We start from the raw sequence: 23,998 nt of genomic DNA, 5'->3' as shown, positions 1-23,998 counted from the left end.
ACTTGATACTTGACGTAGAAGGGAAGATAAAGGAGTAAAGATGTTTCATTAGAAGATCGTTATCGTGCGTGATTTTCAAGTGTAGACGAATTCTACACAGTGTATACAGGATGCAGAAGGAAAAACGTAAAATATAATCTCTCAAGTAGTACGTCGAGACATTTAGGCAATATATTTACATATTATATTACTTGGTTCATAAGAATTGAATAGAATATAATTATTTTGACTAGAATTTTGTTCATTTCAAACTCGACTGTAATAGACATATTTACATTTATCTTTCTTTCTCTTTCTCTCTCTTACACACACACACACTCACTCTTTTAAAGTTGTCAGTGTTTATTCTAAAAAGGTAATAACTATTTAAAAACGCCTCTGGTTACATATATAATCTGCTTTAGGGCAATGTACAATCTAATAACGTACCATGGTGTATGTATCATTCATGCAGCTATTTTTGTACCTGGATATCTTGCAAGTTATTAATAAATTAATATTCGTAACTGGATTTCCTTAGGATATTTAGTGGGGTGTGCATGATACACTACAGTTACCATTAACAACCCTAGTACCCACCGTAGTAAACCCTGAAGCCAACCCATGGGAAGTGCTCTGAGCTTCTTTCCTCATCCCAAACTTGTACTCGTAACACAATGTGTTTCCCTGAGCCAGAGTTTTGTACAGCATATATTTCAATTGTTTTCCATTAAAAATATTTTCTGTTGCCGGGCAAAGGAAAAACACTTCAGCTAATGGTTATATTTGTACATGTTATGATACGGCCGAAAAAAAATAATAAAAAACTGACAAAAACCCGTCAACCAAAGCAACGATAAATGTTAATTTTTCAACTTTTCATCGTGGAGCACTCTACGTAAACGTGAATGCAAACGGAATGATGACGTAGGGAATTCATTTCCTACGTCAACACCAGAACAAATTTACAACCTTGTTGACATAAGGATGTTGTCGCTGGTTTATATATAGGCATCTTGTTCCATCTGAAGAAATCTTCATGAGTCATGAACTATATGTTATTAACAAATTTTTGCAAGGTTAACGGATACACAAAAAGCGTACGAGTAAAATTAGAGAAAGAAAAAAAAAACAAGCTAAATAAGCTAGTTTTAACCTATGGGTCGCGGTCTATCGAGAGGGTATAACAGTGAAAATTTCGCAGTCAATACAACACAAGGCAACAAGAATACACTGTTGTAATGTACCAAAATAATAATCCCGAAATTACAGTATTTATAAATATTCAAATTGTGTATTTCTACATTCAAGTACATATTTTTAAGTCTTACTTGACAACGAAAACATCAACTTCTGAACTGAATGGATTGATATACAAGGTTTTTATGAAAATCTAATTCAGATTATTGAGACAAGTCCAAAACTTATTTTGTTCCACTATGAAGACAAGTGAAAATCTCAGACAAAGAAATATGAAAAATATTCGGATACACTCCAATAATTCAAAACTTGCTGTAGAAAATAATGTTAAGTGTCACCTTGAAATTGCTTCACTTATTTTATTTTTTAAAAAAGTTTATGCCTTAGATTTTCATACTTCGTTATATGCTAGATTGTATTTCTAAGCAATAGTATTTTCTATTTTGTAACGCTTGGACACAATTTACTATCTTTTGTCTCTACTGTTACAGTAACTATTGTTTACTTTCTACAGCAAGTCTTCAATTAATGTAAAAATTAAACATCCTCTGTATCAAGCATAGCATCATTATCGTTCTATTTCGACTGCAGAGATCGGAGAATCGCTATTTCTTTTATCTCTGAAGTGTAGCAAGTTTCAGCCTTGGTCAGCCTGTGTACTAGCTGCTTCTACGTTACAATTTAAGTAACTTATCTTTGCTAATTGTTCTGAATACTATTTCTCATATTGAAGTACAGCATTTACAGTCACTATGTGGAGAATAGTTGAATTAAAATGTTGTACCATTTAATAATTGGATTTGCATTCTCTTCATTATACTTTATCTCTCACGAGTTTCTGTGAGTGATCAGTCTGAGAGAGTTGCATAAGAAATGGGGGTTTCGGAGTTTAACCTTCTCTTCTCGAGCAAGATATTATGGAAAAATAAACATTTACTATATCTTGATATCGTACGAAACGAGATATGATACGAGACGAAACAGAATTATCAAGACGAGATACGAGACAAAAGAGGATTTGTGTAACGAGATATGAGACGAAACAGAATTTCTGTAACGAGATACGAGACAAGACGTCACTTTCACGACACCTTTTCTAGAAACGAAATCTTAACTCTTTGTCTCGAAGGCAACCTTAGTTAGGAACGCTTTATCAATAAGCCAGTGTGCTCATTTCAGTTATTTCCTAAAACATGTTTCGAAAAAAAGCTTTGAACTCACGTCGACTTCCTCGTAAGACGTTAAGAAATTATTAGAATCAAAATTAGATTGTACCATAAAGTGCACTATTGTTGGTGTAAAGACTAATCTGATAACTCTAATGTTCTCGAGTGCGAGATATAAATCTAACTCTTCTTTCCCTCTCTATGTATAACAACGCATACACCACACAATATATATATTAAGCGACAAAGAGTGTACTTGGAACCCAAATAAACAAACGACTATGGTTGGCAATTCTGGTCGTTTCTCTTCTTTATTTCTGTGAATGAGATCTGTTTATGACGCAGAAACATCTCTCCGTCGCAACAAACAGCTTGATTTACTTCATTTCTCTTAGTCATGTGACACACAATTAGATCTGTTCATCTGTGTAGCACCCAGCGCCAAAATGAGTACTTATTGCGGCCAACGAAAACATGTACTGTTAATGTTCATCTCCGGAATAGGCCTATATATGTAGTTGCTTTTGAAAGAGTACTTGTAGCATAATGTATATATATATATATATATAACATCATTCGCTGTTGATGGGTTCCTCATGTGTTACTGTTTCTCTCTCCCCAACCTCTCCCTCCAACTCTGTAAACGTACATTTTTATTTGTTTTTTTTTTTAAAAAAAAAAAAGCTGGTTAAGTAACAGAGTGCTGCGTAGCATTGTCAGGGGAGAAAAGTTATGAAAGTAAATTGTAAAGTTCCCCACTTTACAATTCATTGCTGGCAGTTTTATAAGCTTGACAAAGAGGAAAACTAAAATCATTACACTGAAAACCATATGAGCTTGTCTTTGAATATTGTAATACCTCCCCCTCCCGCGCTTCTCTACCTTTGATGTTTTTATGGTCTGCTTTTACACAGTTGATCTGTTCCTATTTACTGAAGGGCCTAAATATACGGGTAATACACGTTAATATATGACGGGCAGTGAAATATACATACATACACACACACACGCTTATATATATATATATATATATATATATATATATATATATATATATATATATATATATATATATATATGAGGTGGAAGCACTTGTCGTATGATAAAAATTAAATAACAAGAACTTTAGGAATGATCCAAGATCCCTCAAAAGATTTCGATCTTGGCCAATAATTAATTTTTGCATCAGGGGCAATAAAATTTGTGAACGGCCCCTAAATTCAGTTTTCGTATTTTCTACGGAATAAGCACATCATACTGAGTTAAGTGATAGTTTGGGTTTGGCTACACTATATGTAGTTCTTCAGATATAAGAACTACAAGAACATTTCTGATTGAAATATATTGGATCTTGGATCAGGGGCCACAAAATTTTTGAACGGTCCCTAAATTCAGTTTTCGTATTTTCTACGGAATACGTACATCATACTGAGTTAAGTGATGGTTTGGGTTTGGTTACATTATATATAGTTCTCCAGATAAAAGGCTTACAAGAAAATTTTTAATTGAAATATATTGGATCTTTTGATCCAAAAACCGAAAGATTTGCACATGTTATGGGACGAAGTAGCAATGAGAACTTATATCTTCTGTTGACGTAAAGTAGGTAAATATATATATATATATATATATATATATATATATATATATATATATGACTGCTGTTGTGTAATAATATTATCTACAGGTTGTTAATATATGTCTAGAAATACTATCCATGGGTGTATAATCTATGTCAATTCAACAGATGAATGGTTCGTATGTTTTGGTATACGAACATGTCTCGTATCTCGTTACAGAAATTCTGTTTCGTCTCGTATCTCGTTAAGAAAAATCTTTCATCTTGTATCTCGTTCGAAAAATTGTTTCGTCTCGTATCTCGTTACACAAATCCTCTTTCGTCTCGTATTTCGTCACGAAAATCCTCTTTCGTCTCGTATCTCGTCTTGATAATTCTGTTTCGTCTCGTATCTCGTTATGAAAATTCTGTTTCGTCTCGTATTTCGTCACGAAAATCCTCTTTCGTCTCGTATCTCGTCTTGATAATTCTGTTTCGTCTCGTATCTCGTCTTGATAATTCTGTTTCGTCTCGTATTTCGTCACGAAAATCCTCTTTCGTCTCGTATCTCGTCTTGATAATTCTGTTTCGTCTCGTATCTCGTTATGAAAATTCTGTTTCGTCTCGTATCTCGTTATGAAAATTCTGTTTCGTCTCGTATCTCGTTATGAAAATTCTGTTTTGTCTCGTATCTCGTCATGAAAATTCTGTGTTCATGGAGGAAGTTAATGGTTTGTTTTGAACATTTCGTGAATATCGATTATATCCATTTTGTGAAGTTTAATACACATATCCCATAGAAGATTGATCTCTGCACCTCCCGGACACGTTTTTTCTGTCGCCCTCCTGATGCACATGGTGAGTCATTAGCAGCTAATATTTTTCCTGTCATCATTTTCCACAGTACACTTTCAAATGAGCCTTACTAGAGATTGCACTTTCGACCTCGCACTCAAGGGGTTCCTTGTAAGTGATCTCAACTAGCTCCTCTCCTGCGATTACCACTTCCTGCTCTTCTTGATATTTTGTTTTTCTGAGCCCCACTCTTTCCCAAATCTATTTCCTTTAGAAGTCGAATGTTCTTTTATGCTGTTCTGTGAAAACATCTGTACCAATTAATATGTACAACAACTACAGTATTAGATATTAATCAATGAAAATCAATTGCAATTAATTAATTAATTAATTAATTGAAAGGGATTGCTGTGGAAATTAACCGCAATTCAATGAATTGCAAACCACATTCAATTACAATTGAATTACTTAATTTAATAGTAATTGTTTTCTACAGTAATTATTTTCATTTGATTGATTCTCATTGATTAATTCGCAGCTACAATTAACAATTGATAATTACGCATTTCAATTATTAACTGCAACTAATAATTAAACTAGTGGTGCTCAAAGGAACGATACACTCTAACCCAAAAACTAATCTTAGCAGGTGTATCAACGCCATGATCAACCGAAAATTTCTTTGGTTTAACAAATTCGGCAGAAACAATGCCTTTAGCAGTGTTATCAGCAACATTATGGATTTCGTCATTGGTAAATTTACCACTATACTATGGATTTACTATAAAACATAACATAAATCGTTAGTAATATGAATGTCTGACGTTTTGGTGTAAGAAATTAATAACAATTGACTTTAATGTTCTTTAAGAAATTGCTTAGAGCAACTCCTAGTAATATTACGTATTGTCCCATACCTATCTTTCAAGCTATGAAAGTACAACGGTTCTACAACAATTTAATGACTAGTGGCAAACTACAGAAACAAAGTGTAAAACAGAATTCTGTCGTAACCAGTAACAAAGAGTTTTTATTTCTTTTTTCTTTCTTTTTGTTAATTTTCTCCTATCAATTGATTGAACCATTCCAGTGGTTTCCATCATAGGAAGGGGCAGCATCAGAGAGATAGAGTCGATTTTGAGTGCGTAGCCAAACTACGCTGTGGTTAACCCTCTGTGTGGTTGGTTCACACACCCGGCGCATTGCAATCAATTGAGAGATAATGTACAGTGTCAACAGCCGCTCAAAAAAGAAGTTAATTCTTGCCAAGTTTAGTCATCCAATTCCTTCGTTGTTTTAAACAATCAAACTGAAATCAAAAAGTGTCCAGTGTGTGTGTATGTGTTTAATGATACATTAACGCAATGATTTTCTACTTTCCCAGCAACACAGACTCCCTGTTATTGTGACCCGTTGCATGCTGAGAAATAAGTTTAAAATAAATAAAATTAACTTATTACAAATACTAGCAGATCTAGAAGGGTCGTTTGGACAGTGTGGATTGCCTTCTGGACAATTAATGTATCCTTAGAATACAGGGTTTTACATCAAATCAGAATAAAGTATTGTAATATTTTAGGTATAAGCCTACAAAAAAGTGGGGCAGTCACCAGTGATTACAATTATGTATCAACTACAGAAACATTCAAAGTAAAATATAGAACCAATCATTTCAAATTAAATCTAAAACTTACCAAGCAAAACAAAACTGAAAGCTTGGTATTTTTGATGTACAGTGTGAGTGCAACTAACAAGACGTTGAAAATTTACGTCAAAAATATTTCAGCAAGAACAGAGACAGAAAAGGGAGAAAGAATATTATTATTATTATTATTATACGATATTATTATTATTATTTAAAAGCCTGGCTGGTGGTATAGTCCTGTGCTCCTGCTATCGTGGACGTGAAACAGTGATTATGACCGGCCTGTATTACGAGGGTTGATCTTGTATGAAGTTTGTGCTCCCGCCAACTGTACTGGTCGTGGATTGGAGTCCACGTTAACACTAGATTCCGACCTTCATAACCTAGGTGTGGCATAGGAACGCAAAAACATCTACAAATTAAAAATCATGATGTATTTTACAGACAACCAGCTGAGAATGCTCCAAGAGCATTGCCAGAACGAACTTTTCTTAACTTCTACAGGCTTTATACCAATTGTTCTATGTACTTTATTATTATACTCATTAAACAATTCTTGTAATATATCCTTCCGTTTATAATTTCCTTGTTCTGTTTCAGAGTTCTGTTAAAACGTTCTACGATATGCTTTTTTACGAAGACATGCTCAAAATGGAGGGCTCAAAATTGAAAAATTCGCAAAATAATATATCTCTATGACTTACGGTTCCCAAGATATGGCTCCTTCAATCTCCCTAAATCCGAACTTTTTTTGGCCAATATTCGGGGAACGATGGCCAGTTGGCCAGTGGCCACCGGTTACTATTTTGTATCAAAATGTTCACCATCTTCTTAGGTAATAATCAACATCTATATCATCTATGACTTACGGCTTCAGAGATATGGCTCTTTAAATCTCCCGAAATCGGAACTTTTTTTTGGCCAATATCTCGGCAACGGTAAGAGTGACGCGAAAAATTCAATCACTTCTTTCAGATAGTTTTTAATGCTTTATCGAATGGAGGGTTCAAAATTAAAAAAAAAAAATCAAAATAACAGACAGACAGAGAGAGAGAGAGAGAGAGAGAGAGAGAGAGAGAGAGAGAATTCAGAAACGAACTTTTAAAGTTCGTCGAAAATAACGTCTGAAAATCTGTTAGTATTTCCGTTGTAGGGTGCTAAGGTGAAATGTTAGCATTACTTTTCTCTTACAATTATTCAAAGAACAAAAGACAGAAAGCAAATGGGGCGAATGATATTGAAAATTACACCACTATCGGAAATCGAACCCAGGTCTCTCGTACCCAATTGCTTAGTCACAATGAGGATATCTACATCGTATATTTTACATTTGTCATGATCGAGAATAAATCATCTAGTCTACGTTACGCTTAAAATTGTAAATAAATATTTGAATAATCGGACCAAAAACTTTTCAACGTCTAAGTGTATATGCGTACATTTTCCTCCTGGATTATTTCCTTTTTTCTTCTTCTTTTTTAAAGAAAAGAAAAACGACAGAACTAACTAAATAACTAGAAAGAAACAATGTGGAAATTAACGAATTAAAGCTTAATCTAGATGCTAATGAAGTAGCATTACAGAGTAATTAAATTTTTGTCAGCAATTAAAATGGCATTTTAATGAATTTTAATGCAGAGAAAACGTGCAAATGAAGACAAGAAGATACAAACACACACACACACACACACACACGTACAAATACATACATAGAAAGAGAGAGAGAGAAGGAAGAAGAATATTTTTTAAAAAAAGAAAGAGGAAGGGAACAAAATATATTTGCATGGAGGAGAGTTAGGGTGGTTGCCTAAGTGGAAGGAGAAAGAAAACCTTAGCAAATCAATGTTTCGGCTTAAGGCCAAGTTGTTTAATTAGTTGATTTAGCATCGACAATTTCCTACCGACAATTGTCGTCGTGCTGACGGAAATGAACCCCCAGTTTGCCCCCCGGGGAACTCAGTTTCTGTTTCTCTCCTACTCTACCCGAAGTTTCTAGAAGGGAGAAGAAAGCAAAGGGAAAAAGAGAAAGGAGAAACCTAAAAGAAACAGAAAGGAACGAATATCTCAAGTTGGAGGCATCTTTTTTCTCTCTCTGTATTTCTCTCTTTTTCTAAGGTCGAAGGGAAAGACACTCAAAAAGAAACTACAGAAAAAGAGTGTTTCAAGTTATCCCAGGAAAGAACATTGAAATGAGCGGAAAAGTCTGGTTGTGAAGATAGCACGGTGAGCTAAAGGGGATTGGTAAAGTGGGGAGTAGTATAACCAACAATATGGAAAGGGAAAGGCGGGACATGGCGTTCAGATAGCTTCAGTGTGTGAAAGTTGTAACACTTAACGAATTCGAACATTTAACGAATAAGAATCGGAAGATAAAGAAAGATAAAGATCATCAAAGAAAGAAGACAATCCAATATTAGTTTTTATCTAAGGCAAGGAATGTTTTTTTTTTTTTTCGGTTTATTATAAGTAATATGTGTGTTACTGTTCGAAGTATCAGTACACATACAATTGTAATTCAAGAGTTAATCTCAAATTTGGGCTATATGTCATAACAGTATCACAACGAAAAGTCTGATGATGATTAGTGTTGCTCAACAGACGAGAAGTGAATTTTAAAATTCGAGATGAGATGGAAAATATTCTTGAAATTCATGGACAACACTAGTTTATTCAACTCTAAAGGTACGGTTATGCCAAAAAAAAATCTTATTTAATCCTTCCCTTTTTCTTCTTTCAACGGGAGGAAAAAGGCAAAATAGACATTGTTTTAAATGGAGCCTGCTGATATTAAGTTTAATATCTCCTCTCCTTTTCGTAAAAATAAACATGTTTGTTTTCTTCCAAATGGAGAGCGCGCTGATTGGCTACTCACACTGATGAAAAAAAACAAACAGGAACACAGCAGTTTTGCTTGCTGAGTGAGTTTTGAAACAAGGTTGCAAGTATTCTTTTTGACTGCAAATGAGCTGTTGCTGTTCGAGCCGCAGGGATTGATTGATTGATTTTGAGTTTTACGTCCCGTTCAGCAGCGAGGCTATATGAGACGTGGACCTACTGATTAACGTGGAATCCGAACCACATGAGCTCCCGCCGGGAATCGAACCCGGGTCTCCCACGCCAAAGGCGCGTACGCTAACCGCTTAGCCACGGAGGAGCTCAGAGCCGCAGGGAGCTCTGTACGTTTTTGATTCCAAGCCTGATTTGCGTCTCAATGAGCAAAATTGATAGCTGAACTCGGCATAACCACATTGTTCTATGAAGGATGAAGAGTGATTTCAGATAGGACAATTAAAAAAGGGAAGGATGAAATAGAAAAATTTCGGCATAACTGTACCTTTAAAATCTAAAACACAGTTTTACTCTCACATGATTGGTAGTTTTAAAAAACTATACATATTGATAAAGAGATGTTATTACACAATATACTTCAATAATAAATATGGTTTTATAACAGAGTGCCAACACGATAAAGTAACTGATTGGTATAGGTCTCAATTTCGGACATTTTTTGTACACTAACAAGTTTCTTTGTCTATCTTCGTTTCAGCGTGGCTCTATCATTCACCTAGCTTCCATGAAAGTGGACAACCTGGGAAAGTAAAGGAGTCGGACCTTGGCTACATCATTTCCAGGAATGCCGAAGTCAAGAAACTGTGAAGCACTTACCTCTACACACAGCCCTTGGGTCTTAGTGGCCTGTTCCGAAAGGAGGGAGGAAGAAGGATCTTTACTTTTTAACATCACATTTCCACATTTTGCCACATGACCAAGTCTACAAGATCATGGTCTGTATTCCACAGATTTCTTTTCCCCAATCCATTTCTACGGAAACACGTAATCAGAAAAGCGAAACAGATCTGGTTTAGTGGCTAACGCGCGCTGCTTCGGGGCGCATGGTCCCAAGTTCGGTTACTACTGGGAGAGTATTGAAATTTTAACCATTACGATGGTTCGGATTCTACCTTAAACTTCCACTTAGGTCCACGTCTCATATAGCTTCGGTGCCGAAAAAAGACACTAAACTTGAATAAACAAACAAATAACAACAAAAACAAAATTGCAAGTTTTTAATGTCTTTCGAGAGATGAATGACACATCGAAAAAAATGAAATGAAATTTTTCAGTTTTACGTCCCACGTTTATGCCGGTAACCTTAAAGGAGACGATGATGATGAGAACTGATGTAATAATTCTGTATTCGGAATAAATAAGGTGGATGGAAAAGGGAAAACCCCGAAAAACCTACACACACGATCAGTGGTGCCCACCCCCCACTTATGTCCATGACGCACCCCCTTCCCAATTGTCTACCCGCAGGTGTTCTTCCATGAAAAAATCTTCTTTTCGATTAATTTTTACACTCCCTCAAACATATTTATACAGATTTTTACCCCCCCCCAAATATTTCAATGACGCACTTTGCGTCATAGCCCCCCATTGTGGGCACCCCTGCACACGATGTTTGTCCACCTCTTGGTGCAGGCTGGGAACGAACCAGGGACCTCGCACACCAGAGTCAGTGTCGCCCTAATGATTACCTCGAATGGAACATGTTATAAATTCCCGAGTGAGTGTGTGCGACGATTTTCCATCGAGGTTTTTTTTTACTCACCTCCTGGCAGACTTCTCTATAATACGGACAGAACTCACATTCCTTAGGCCGGCAGAACATTGGCCAAAGGCAGGACAGCCACGCCGAGGCATAGGACGGCAGGAGAGGCCTTCGTCTAGCACGTGTTCTAGTAAATATGCAGTACGAGACTTTTATTGCATTGCTCACGCTACTGTACCTTGGCTCGGCTGTCCTGTCCTCTGGTCAATGTGTATCCAGCCTTAATTCGGACTACTAAAAGTTTACTGTATATCTGGTTAATGTGTGTCCAGCCTTAATCCGGACTACTAAAAGTTTACTGTATATCTGGTCAATGTGTGTCCAGCCTTAATCCGGACTACTAAAAGTTTACTGTATACATATCTATCTTATACATGCCCTTTTGTCTGTAAGTTTGGAACGAATAAAACACGGTTTGCAGGCATTCTTTTTTTAGGCAACTGTATAAGTCTTAATTTATTCGATCTATAACAAGAATCATTAATGACATGTGTTCACACTTCCTTTGCATGTGAAAAAAATATTAAGTCGATAATAAAAGTGCATATATATCATTGAATCAAAATGAGTGATATCAACTTTGGATCTACATTTATAAAACACATTAGAGTAGGAAGCCACATGGCAACCATTCTGAGAAGCAGTTCTCTTTCTGAGAACAACATTACATTGATTTATTGACAGCTATTCACTGTATCAAACTCATAGAAACTTGGTGCTAGAACAAATAATGTAATACCAATGATCAGTTGTTTATAAGGCAACAAAGACTCTTATCGTGTTGAAACAGAAATGCAAATTTGTAATTAAGCATGGGGAGCATGGTAACTCAGAAGCGGAGCGCTCACTTCTACTGTGAGGGATCTAAGGGCGGATCCAGGGGGAGGCGATCGCGCCCCCAGAAGAGAAAACTTTCTAATTTATATATATATATATATATATATATATATATATATATATATATATATATATATATATATATATATATATATAAAATCAATCCCAGAGTTTGGAGCCCTTAAAAGTAGCATTATGACAACCCCCCCAGAAGTCGGTCCTGGATCCGCCCCTGGAGCAATCCCTTATTTTGATATCCGGCCAACCGAATTTATAGCGGACATCATCATGTCGGAGGGTTTTCTCATTTCGTCCTATATTTTTATTCCATCAATTCTCTCGTGATATTTCATTTTGTTAATCATCCGCCTAAGTTTGGTCATATTCGTAGGACACAAAACTAAAAATTTCATTTTCGTTTCCGGAACACAAGTGAACACATATGGATCTCCACAGATCTCCACGGGACGTTCCATAGACATACTAATATTCCGGAACTGACGCCCTTTGGACATCTAAGAGATGGCTCTGTACAGGATGGCCAAATAATTATGTATATGGTGTTTCAAAGACTGCAGTAAAGAAACTGAACATAAACACATTACTCTTATACCTTTCCTTACAAGAATCTTAATCTCTGTTCTCCACGGCATGCTCCATCCAAATCGATACATGCCTCTGTTCTCCATGGCATGCTCCATCCAAATCGATACATGCCTCTGTTCTCCATGGCATGCTCCATCCAAATCGATACATGCCTCTGTTCTCCATGGCATGCTCCATCCAAATCGATACATGACTCTGTTCTCCACGGCATGCTCCATCCAAATCGATACATACCTCTGTTCTCCACGGCATGCTCCATCCAAATCGATACATGCCTCTGTTCTCCATGGCATGCTCCATCCAAATCGATACATGCCTCTGTTCTCCACGGCATGCTCCATCCAAATCGATACATACCTCTGTTCTCCACGGCATGCTCCATCCAAATCGATACAGGCCTCTGTTCTCCATGGCATGCTCCATCCAAATCGATACATGCCTCTGTTCTCCACGGCATGCTCCATCCAAATCGATACATACCTCTGTTCTCCACGGCATGCTCCATCAAAATCGATACATGCCTCTGTTCTCCATGGCATGCTCCATCCAAATCGATACATGCCTCTGTTCTCCACGGCATGCTCCATCCAAATCGATACATACCTCTGTTCTCCACGGCATGCTCCATCCAAATCGATACATGCCTCTGTTCTCCACGGCATGCTCCATCCAAATCGATACATGCCTCTGTTCTCCACGGCATGCTCCATCCAAATCGATACATACCTCTGTTCTCCACGGCATGCTCCATCCAAATCGATACATGCCTCTGTTCTCCACGGCATGCTCCATCCAAATCGATACATGTCTCTGTTCTTCACGGCATGCTCCATCCAAATCGATACATGCCTCTGTTCTCCATGGCATGCTCCATCCAAATCGATACATGCCTCTGTTCTCCATGGCATGCTCCATCCAAATCGATACATGCCTCTGTTCTCCATGGCATGCTCCATCCAAATCGATATATGCCTCTGTTCTCCATGGCATGCTTCATCCAAATCGATACATGCCTCTGTTCTCCACGGCATGCTCCATCCAAATCGATACTCTGTTCTCCACGGCATGCTCCATCAAAATCGATACATACCTGAAGACGAATAGCAACGGTGTCACAAGCAACTTGACAGACCCGTATTAGTACCCTGTGGAACTCTTCTGTGATAGCTTCCCGTAGTTCGCCCTAATTGCATATGTGATGTTCATACACTTTGTGCATTAAAACACCCCATAAGAAAAAGTCAGGTGGTTTCAAATCGGGAGATCGAGCTGGCCACTCCACAGACCCACGTCGACTGATCCAGTGGTTCAAGAATCTTTCGTTCAGTCATTCTCACACTGGTACGGCATAGTATGACCATTATTCGTACTCTCAGGCTACAGTGTTGCCACATCGAAACATTTTGTCCAGAATTACAAATACTACAATCAGTCAACCATCATATAGCTACAGGGTTTCCACTAAAATTCCAAAATGCAATTTCGTGATTTTTTCGTGACCATTTCTTTACCAAATCATAAAATTTCATAACATTCTCAAGAGCGAATTTGGGTGCGAATTAGGCCGAATTTTCATCCATGCGATAGAAGCGAGGTTTGCTTGCGAGTTGATAGCGTCTAAAGTCCACCATAGACATTACTGGTGGTGAATTTTGACGTTTTATAGAACAAAATTTTCCAATCTGCATTTACATTTGTACAGATAAAAAAAATGTGACCCAAGGGCTAAATTTCATGACTTTTTCTTGACTTTCATGACCGTTTTCGGATTTAGTGACATTCGTGATTTTCGTGACCAATAGAAAACCTGATATGCACAATTATGGGCCACCTCGTGCTATGTGGCTAAATAATAAATTTATTCAATCAGGGATCCCATTTATTTGACAAACATGACTTCCCTGACTTTTCCAGGTCTCTATTTACAAGTTTCAATGTCTCTACATATAATGTGGAAAAGCAACCATATTTTTTTCCAGATAAGAGGGTTCCTCATCTACTATACATGTACACGTAAATAGTGTGTGTGTTTGTGTGTAGGTCGAGAAATTTTTCAAAACAAAGCAATTTATTCTATAAAATATTAACTAATAAATAGTCAGGTAAGACATAAAGAGACACTGGTTCTGAAAAGTAAAAATCTGTTCTTAATATTCCCTGACTTTTCTAGTTTTTTTTTTTTTCAGCTTTTCATGAAATTTCCTGACTTTTGCAGGATTTTTCCTTTACGTGTAAGCTTAACTTCCTGACTTCAGGTTTTCCAGGTCGGCAGGAACCTTGTCAATATCTGATTGTGGCCATCCTTATAAAGTTAATACTTTCTCGAAGAAAGAAAGTACTTAAAAGTAAATATAAAGACTCGAATAAATAACAGCACGATGTCCTTATTTTTCCAATATGTTCTGTAAGGAATGACAATCAGGGGCGTGCCCACGAGGGGTCCACGATGTCCGGACCCACCAAAAACTTCCTAACATACATTTGTACACTTTTTCAATAAAACTGTGTGTTTAACAGAGAAATGATTGATGTTGCATCAAAATTTAATCTTACACTTCATCTGTAATTTTTCTCATATAAAAATATTATAGTTCTATACGGCATTTTTTTTCTGAAAATATAGGTGAAAATATTTTTCAGTCACTTGAATTTGATTGACAAAATCTGAATACTAATCTCTTGAATTTGACTGACAAAATTTAAATACTGACCTCTTGAATTTGATTGACAATTTAAATATTGATCTCTTGAATGTGATTCACGAAACTTGAATACTGATCTCTTGAATTTGATCGACAAAATTTGAATACTGATCTCTTGAATTTGACTAACAAAATTTGAATACTGACCTCTTGAATTTGATTGACAAAATTTGAATATTGATCTCTTGAATTTGATCGACAAAATTTGAATACTGATCTCTAGACTTTGATTGACAAAATCTGAATACTCATCTCTTGAATTTGATTAGATTATTTTGAATATTATCTCTCCACACAAAACACACAGGAAAGATAAAGAAAACGTGCTGCCATCGATTTGTTATTAGGCGTTCCTTTAAACTTACCTTAAGGACTTGACACTTCTTTTCTACGAGAGTTTCTGATAACAATAGATCCCATTAAGGATATAATGAAAAATACGTGCTAGACTACGCAGAATACTAACAATTTACAATGTAAAAAAAAAAAAAAAAATCACTTCAACGGAATTTGGTAGCGCCAGATGTTAGCTACAGAAGCCTTGCATGAAAATTTTTTTCGACATCTTTCTTACGACATGTATCTATCTCTATCCGTTAATAAAACATCTGCAGAAAACAGTGCTTATAATGCGTGCAGCACAGCTGTAAATAAAAACTTTTTTTTTTTAAAGGAAAGAAACAGGTTAAAGAAATCACGCGATCTTGCATGGAAAGCTGAACTATTTTTACATTTTCTTTCTCTTTTTCGTAAAAGGGAACTTTTTTATCTGGACAAACACTTTCAATTTAAATGTGAGTCAATTCTAACAAATTCAATTTTCCATTATGACTTTCTTTCTGTTATTACAACACTGTTATTCTGTTTAAATATAATGATGTTCCTCTCTCTCTTTACGTGTTATTACAAAGCTCTTCACGAAATTTTAGGGCGAGGTACGTAATTTTCTAAAGTCTTCAGAAATGGAAACTAAGTAAGAAAACACTTGATTGAAGCGTGCATACACAATATATCGTTGGCATATAATGAAGTACGGTAGCATGTGGTAAAGATCTTAGGTCCACTGGTAAGAGTATCTAGTTCGATTCCAGTCTATGTAAGTTTGATAGTTGCTTCGTTGAAGTTTAGTGTTCCTTTTTGGTACCAAGGCTATGTGAGACGTGGACTTAACAGTTTTTAAAGTTGGAATCCCGACTACCGTAATAAGTTCAAATTTCAAGGCTACCCGAGCAGGAATGAAGCCCGGAATTCCGTGCCCCGCACTCGGCGCATGCTACCTACTAGATCAGCAGAGAGGACTATATCTAGGGATGCGCAGGAGATGAGTGGAGACAGTTTTTTCCTGACAAAATTCGACTCGAGACACGGCTCTTCCAATAGAAATATACATTTTTCGAGTCGAGACATCACTTTTACAGCACATTTTCGAGACGAGACAGCCACAAATTTTGTCTCGTGTGCATCCCTAGCTATATCTAAGTTTGAAATTCTCTCTAGTATCATAATTCGGTTAATCCTTCCACAAGCAAGCATCACACGTTTAATCCTTCCACAAGCAAGTATCATACGACTCCTTTAATTAACATTTCTTAACTGTGGAACGTTAATCTAAAGGTACAACACAATCGATGACGTCTGTACTACAGCCCATTTGATGCGACTTGTCCTTCCTGACAGTTTTTTTTTCTTCTTGCACGTGGTGAGCTTTACAGGTGACTTTCTATAAAGCTGAAGGAACATCACTATTTTGCAGGTAATATTTATTTATGAAATCAGTCCAAAGACGAGATTCTCTGGGTTCCAAACCACTACTCAGGTTTGTATCCAAAGCAACAATTCCCATCAGAAATCAAACTGGGATCACGTCTACTAACTAAACGTTTTGTAAAAGACTAGTACAATTCTTAATTGAAATCGTACCTGATGAAGGTAAACTCATGTCCAAAATTATTGTCGCATGTCTATAAATATGTTGTTGTAGGAATATAATGTGCTAATGGATTCGCCCGATATTTCTTATAATGTTAGTATGTGTATATTGGGCAAAGACATGTATGTGGCAAATTTCATGTCAAAAGAGCAGTAAATAAGAACAATAAAACGAAAATAAAACTTTCTCGTCTATTTAGCAACATTTTGATTTACGCACATTCTAAATTTCGTATTTACAATTCTTTTCCTATGAAATTTACTACAAATATACATTTCCCGACTGTACACATAGTATCAGTATTAAAAGCATTATCAAATCATTATCAAATTATATTCTTACAAAAGATAGTTATAGATATGCGACAATTATTTTGGACATGAGTGTACATTCAAAATCCCTTTTATCAGACTATTTTAATTAATGAAATAAACCATTATAAAAGTGTTTACAACATATACTGTTATAAAATATGCTCCAAAACAAATATTCATTACGTCAGTTATTTGGATATCCCAACTGCAAGTCTAAGGAATGAGCTTGCTCGAAGGGCGCTGAGAAAGTCAAAACTAGGATACTCTTAGTTTTAGAGGATAGATAATGTTAAATCCTCATTTTTATGATAATCATATAATATTAAAACTGGTATTACAGTTGCGTTGAAAGATACTAAAGAATTGAATAGACATAATTTACTGATCTTACCTGGTCAGCCATGTAGCCGTTTTCTTGTATTGGTGGAGGCACAGAAAGTGACAAATCCAAATTTTCAGGTCTCTGAAATTAGAAAAAGAACATGAAGAAACATTACAAGATCACATTTATTCAGACTTATGTTTATAGACTATGTTACAACCATAATAAATAAATTACACAGAAAGTTATGATAACGTAATTGGATATAGTTAACATCTTTATAGGCTAGAAACACTTGAAAATTAGTCAGCTAATTCTCAGGGATCCTAATATTATATATAAAACTGAATGTTTGTTTTTCCTTTATACAAATCCGTACCCGTTGGCCAGGCATATTTCTAGGTAATTGTAAGAATGAGACCGCAGGGTATTTAGAATTTTCTGCCGGCGCTTGGTGCACATTAAGAATAGCTGTACCAATACACAAAATCACTAAATACATCCTGTGGTTCAGGTTTACTTTACGAGGTCATAATTATTATGACTATAAATTCGAAAATGGAATGAAATCTTTCGGCTTAACGTACCACGATTATGCCCTTTAGCCTACGAAGGACGGAATATATTCTTAGGACTCTGAATCGATTTAAAGAAAAATATCTTGATAACATTTACAGTTTTGCTCTACGAAAATCAACATTAAAACCGGAAGTAATAGTAAATTTGAACCACTTCCGATTTCAGCAAATTGTTTCGGATGGTTGTATGTTGGCTCCAGACGCTGAATCGTTTGAAAAAAAAAGAAAAAAAAAGCTTCTTTTGTATCTGCTACCGTTTTCGTTCCATGGCGACAAATGCTAAACCCGGAAATGGCTAATTTTAACCACTTTATGTTTGAATAGAAAGTCAATGGAGCATATGGAACCTATTCTTGGGTCTCTGAATTGATTGCAAAAAAAGCATCTTATTAGCATTAACTGTTTTGGCTTTACAGAAATCAGTATTGTAACTGGAACAGTAAATTTGAACCACTTCTGGTTTTGGTAGTGTTGTAGAAGTTGAGTTGATTTTGAGTTTAACGTCCCGTTCAGCAGCGAGGCTATATGAGACGTGGACCTACTGATTAACGTGGAATCCGAACCACATGAGCTCCCGCCGGGAATCGAGCCCGGGTCTTTCACGCCAAAGGCGTGTTGTAGAAGGGCATGATATATTGTCCTGAGACGCTGAATCGTTCGAATAAAAGAACTCGCTGTTACCATTTTCATTTTATGACAATAAACGTTGAAATCGGTATTGAAACGAGAAGTAATACTACACTTGAACCACTTCCGGTTTTGCTAGAGTGTTGTGAATAGTCATGGTAGGTTGCCTTGAGACGCTGAATCGTTTGCAGAAAACAGCTTCTTGCTATCTGTTCCCGTTTTTGTTTTACGGTGATAAACGTTGAAACCGGAAATGACTAATTCGAACCACTTCCGGTTTGAATAGAGGGTTAACGGAAGAGACTAGATCTATCTTTAGGACGCTGAATCCATTGCAGAAAACAGCATCTCGATATCTCTTACGTTTTTGCTCTGATTCCTATCAACAGACAGATGGACGGACAAAGCCTTTCTGTAGACTTCAGACAGTTGTGCATAGCCTAGTTTGGAAGTCTTAAAAAAGCGAATTCAAGTCAAGAGAACGGAATGTATCTAACTAAAGTAGACTATGTTGATTTTATTATTATTATGAGTATTTTACTGACAGATCAAATGTGTTACTGCTTGAGATGAGTATAGTTAAGCTAACTACGCAAAATGCAGCATAATAAGTGAACACTAAAATAATGTATGAAATTACGTTATGTATGTAGAATAGAATTTCCCTTTCTTTTAATAAATGGCTTACATGGCAATGCTATAATAACAGAGTTACTAAATGAAATTACGTTATGTATGTAGAATAGAATTTGCCGTTCTTTTAATAAATGGCTTACATGGCAATGCTATAATAACAGAGTTACTTTCTATCTTATTTGCGTACATTCAATTCTTCTTTTGAAACTTATCACACCTTCTTTTCTTCCTCTTTTTCTCTCCGACAGAACATTTTTTTTTTCATGGCCGTCCATTAGAAATGTTACAAAAGAAGCGAAAATGTTCCCTATCGCATAAATGGCGTTCCTTTGATATTCACTTCCTACCACTTGAAATAAAATCAGCTCCCCTAAGTGATCGATCAGAGAACTGTCTCTTGGCTTCATGCCAGGAACGTTTCTCGCGCCCGCCGTGGAACAGCGACTCAGCTTCCACACGAGATATCCATGTCCACCGCTTGTATCCAAAGGATTTACATTAAGAATCTCCACCTAGACATAAACGCAAGCTGTATTCTGTCTACAGATCTCTTTCTTCTTTCATGGTTCCACAAACAGGTGTGAACATCAAGAATCTTAACTAGTGTAAGAAGCGGATTAGCAAAAAGGATACGCAAATGTTTCTATTTTATTTTCTCACTTGTGTCCCTATGTTTAGGAGGAAGCATTTACCAAATGAAACATCAAGAATTGTCCCTTGTTTATTTTCTGATATACGCTTTTAAATAGGAAGACCGTTATCGCCGAGGAAAAAAAATGAAATGAAATCTTTGAGTTTTACGTCCCACGATTATGCCGGTGAGGCTAAAGGAGACGGTGATGATGAGTAATGAATGAAATGGTGGAATGAAGAAAGTGGGAGGAAACGGGAGAGTCCCGAGGAAACCCACGCACACGGTGTTTGTGCACCAAAAAGTTTACTTGGCGGGGACTGAGACCGAACCCGGGACCCCAAGCACAAGAGGTGAACGCTCTACCACTAAGCCACCACAGCCCCTTATCGCCGAGGAAGACAGAACCGTCTCTGCCTCTACGTTTAGCACGAACAAATTATCGCGGAGATAGTGCCTAGTTTGTTTTATTATGTGTATCATTAAATCCATTACAAAGTTCTAATATTCTTGTTCGTTTATGGAGCAAATTACTTCTGGAGACATCGGTTAACAGTCCTGACATGTATTCCTACGTTTACAAAGGGTTGAACTACTTTCAGAGACATTAAAGTTGTCTCTAGTTTATTTTTTCAGATTCGTTTCTAAATGGGAAGATCGTTACTACTGAGGAAGATAGAATTGTTTCTATCTCTACATTTCATATAAAAGAATTATCGCAGAGATAGTGCCTAGTTTATTTTATTATGTGTATCCTTAAATCTGTTACAAAGTCCTCATATTCCTGTTCGTTAGGGAGCAAATTACTGCTGGAGACATCGGTTAACAGTCTCGATTTGTGTCCCTCTGTCACTGTATTTATCAGTTGTTTCTTAAGCATCACATTACCTGTAGGTAAACCGGAGTCATACCTAGTTCACTGTCTCCACATTTAGTAGGGAGATAGGGACACTTGTTCCCAGTTATGTCGTTAACGTATTCCTCGGTGTCAGAATCACCAACAATCCTTCTAATCTGCCATTATTACTATGTCATTTTCTAAATAAAATAAAACTAAAATACTAGTTAGCAATCCACGTTTAGACTAAAAGAATGGAAATTATCTATTATTAAACAATTGATGAAATTAGACATACCAGAAGAAAATACACAAAACATGTCGTTTGTCCACCACGAAACTCCCATAACTTGAGTCACTGTAAGCATTATCAAGTTGAAATTGTAAAACATTAATAGCCCTATACTTCCAATACTTTATTTTGTAAAGAGTAAAAATATAGTTAGTAGTTCAGGGAACATTTTGTAAATATTCGTATAGAATTTTTAAACAATACAAATAATTCTTGAAAACTCTTATCATCAAACAAGATACAAAAGAAGGAACGACATCCCAATTGTGGAAATAATAATAATTTAATGTGCATTTTACATAGATTAAAAAAAAATACATTCATATACGAAAAAAGAAAACGTAATAGTCTTTGTGAGCATTTAAGACGCAAATAAAACGAAATTCTTTGGGCATATGTAACAAAGAAAATGGGCATGTATCATCTTGTTCACGGAATAAATATAATACGTGGTCTTTCGCATGCGTAACAAGAAAATAATCTTGAGTGTACGTACGAATAGTAAAAATAAATTAAGGAGAACACTGTATTTATATACACATCGAGGAAATAAGGAAACTCGTCTTGTGCGCATCTACGAATAACGAGGAAATAAAGAAAGATCCGGTTTTGTGACACGTACAGTAACAATACAAACGAAATCATCTTATGAAGATATGTTTTCCGTTCTGCGAAATACTGTATTCAAACAAATCGTTTATGAATACAGTATCACAAACAAATAAAAAAAGAGGGGGAGGGGAAACCTCTTGTGAACATGTAACAAAGAAATCATTGTGTGCATGAATAATGAAGAGCAATGGGAAGTTGGTTTGTGCGCACGTAAGAATATAAAAGGAAATAATCTTGTAAAGATATATATATATATATATATATATATATATATATATATATATATATATATATATATATATATATATATATATATATATATCGTTCTGCGAAGTACTATATTTATAAATATTTATTTCTATATAAAAAAACTCGTGATTTCTGATTTACATCAATTTCGCACTAGAAATAATTGGACAAACGATACACTTATATATTCTCACAAAATGGATAATGTTGGCACACAAAATGATGAATTAAACAGCAAAGAAGCCAATTGAGTTGACTTGAGTTAACGTCTCGTTCAACAGTGAGGTTATATGAGACGTGGACCTACTGATTAACGTGGAATCCAAACCACATCGAACTCCCACCGGGAATCGAACCCGGGTCTCCCACACCAAATGCGCGTACGCTAACCGCTTAGCCACGGAGGAACTCAAGAAGCCAATTATTCGTAAAAGATGGGTTACGCTTTTACGTTGAGGCGTCAAACATTTTGGTAACGCATTCCTTATATTTAACTAATTTCTTGGAAACACTGACTACTAATATTATTTTATACTAAAAAATAATAATAATAATAATAATAAGTCCTCGTCAACGAACAACCGTTCTGCATGCGATCATAATTAATATAGTACTTCATTACACATAATTAGATTAATTTAGAACAAAATTAAATATTTACATGTACTTATTTTTTAACCAAATATTTACTTATATATATAGACCTATATATAGTGTGTGTGTGTATTCGAGTTCAGTTTCTAAAATACCTCTTTCATGTGTTATGTGTTTAATTTAAAACCAACTTCAAAAACAGGAGTAAATGCAAATGAAAACATTTAAACAAGTTATTTGAATATACAACATGCTACGGGAACCCTGGTTCTACGTTCTGTGTTAAAGAAGAATCAGTAAAACTCGCATTTTTTTATTTTATTCTATATTTGCATTTTTTTTAAGTGTCTGTTTTTAACGCAAGAGTCATCTGCTAGAATTTCCATCATATTTGGACATTAAAACTCTTCAGCATCAAGAGAAATTAAAAAAAAAAAAAAAAAAGAGAGAGAGAGAGAGGATGAAGGACAGATTATATTCAGCTAATGAATTAATTGACTTATTTAATTAATGAGTAAATATTTGTAATACTAAGTTTGTGCAGGGTCCTTTATGATCCTTACGAAATGATGGCGTTATTTTATTCATTGCATGCTATCATCCAGTTATATCATTGGCAGCTACTTCATGGGTAAACGGCAAAGTGTTATTACCTTTCACGAAGGAAATAAAGGGTTCAATTCCAGGCGGAAAGAAAAGTTGTTTTGATAATATGTTAAATTTTAGAACATAACTTCATACAGCATCGGAACTGAAAGAGAGACCAAAAATTACAAACAAATCATTCTTTCTTACGAAAAACACTGTACTTACACATAAGGAGGATATAGAGGAAGATCATCTTCTGTGTGTGTAACAAAGAAGGAAAATAGCTAAACGTATTCACGAGTAACAAAGAAATAAACAAAAGTTGCCATGTGCACATGAATTAAAGAAAGATTGTTATATTATTCACAAATAACGAGCAAATAACGGACGGTCATTTTGAGCACATGTAACAGAGAAAGGCAGTCTTGTGTGCACGTAACAAATAAAGAAAATACGTAAATGTATTTACGATTAACAAAGAGAGAAACAAAAGCTGCAATATGCGCATGAGTTAAAGAAAGATTGTGGTATTATTCTCAAATAACGAGGAAATAACGGAAGGTCACCTTGTGTGCATGTAACAAAGAAGGAAAATAGATAAACGTATTCACGAATAACAAAGAAATAAAGAAAACTTGCGATGTGCGCATGAATTAAACGAGATTATTCTATTATTCGCGAATAACG

General features: G+C 35.8%; 1 protein-coding gene across 6 annotated transcripts in view; it reads right to left on the bottom strand.

The window, feature by feature from the left end:
* Nucleotides 1-23,998, bottom strand: part of LOC145674975 (TOX high mobility group box family member 3-like) — a 515,956-nt gene that overhangs the window by 99,667 nt on the left and 392,291 nt on the right. For all 6 annotated transcript variants that reach the window (XM_081745294.1, XM_081745297.1, XM_081745295.1 and 3 more), the window contains exon 2: nucleotides 17,736-17,807. In XM_081745294.1, coding sequence (XP_081601420.1) covers nucleotides 17,736-17,807 — 72 coding nt within the window. The remainder of the gene's footprint in view (nucleotides 1-17,735; nucleotides 17,808-23,998) is intronic.

Source organism: Thermobia domestica, chromosome 18 (assembly GCF_964235325.1).
Source record: "Thermobia domestica chromosome 18, izTheDome1.hap1.1, whole genome shotgun sequence".
Lineage (NCBI taxonomy): Eukaryota > Metazoa > Arthropoda > Insecta > Zygentoma > Lepismatidae > Thermobia > Thermobia domestica.
Note: the sequence above shows the minus strand (reverse complement) of the source record. Positions and strands in the feature narration are given on the sequence as shown.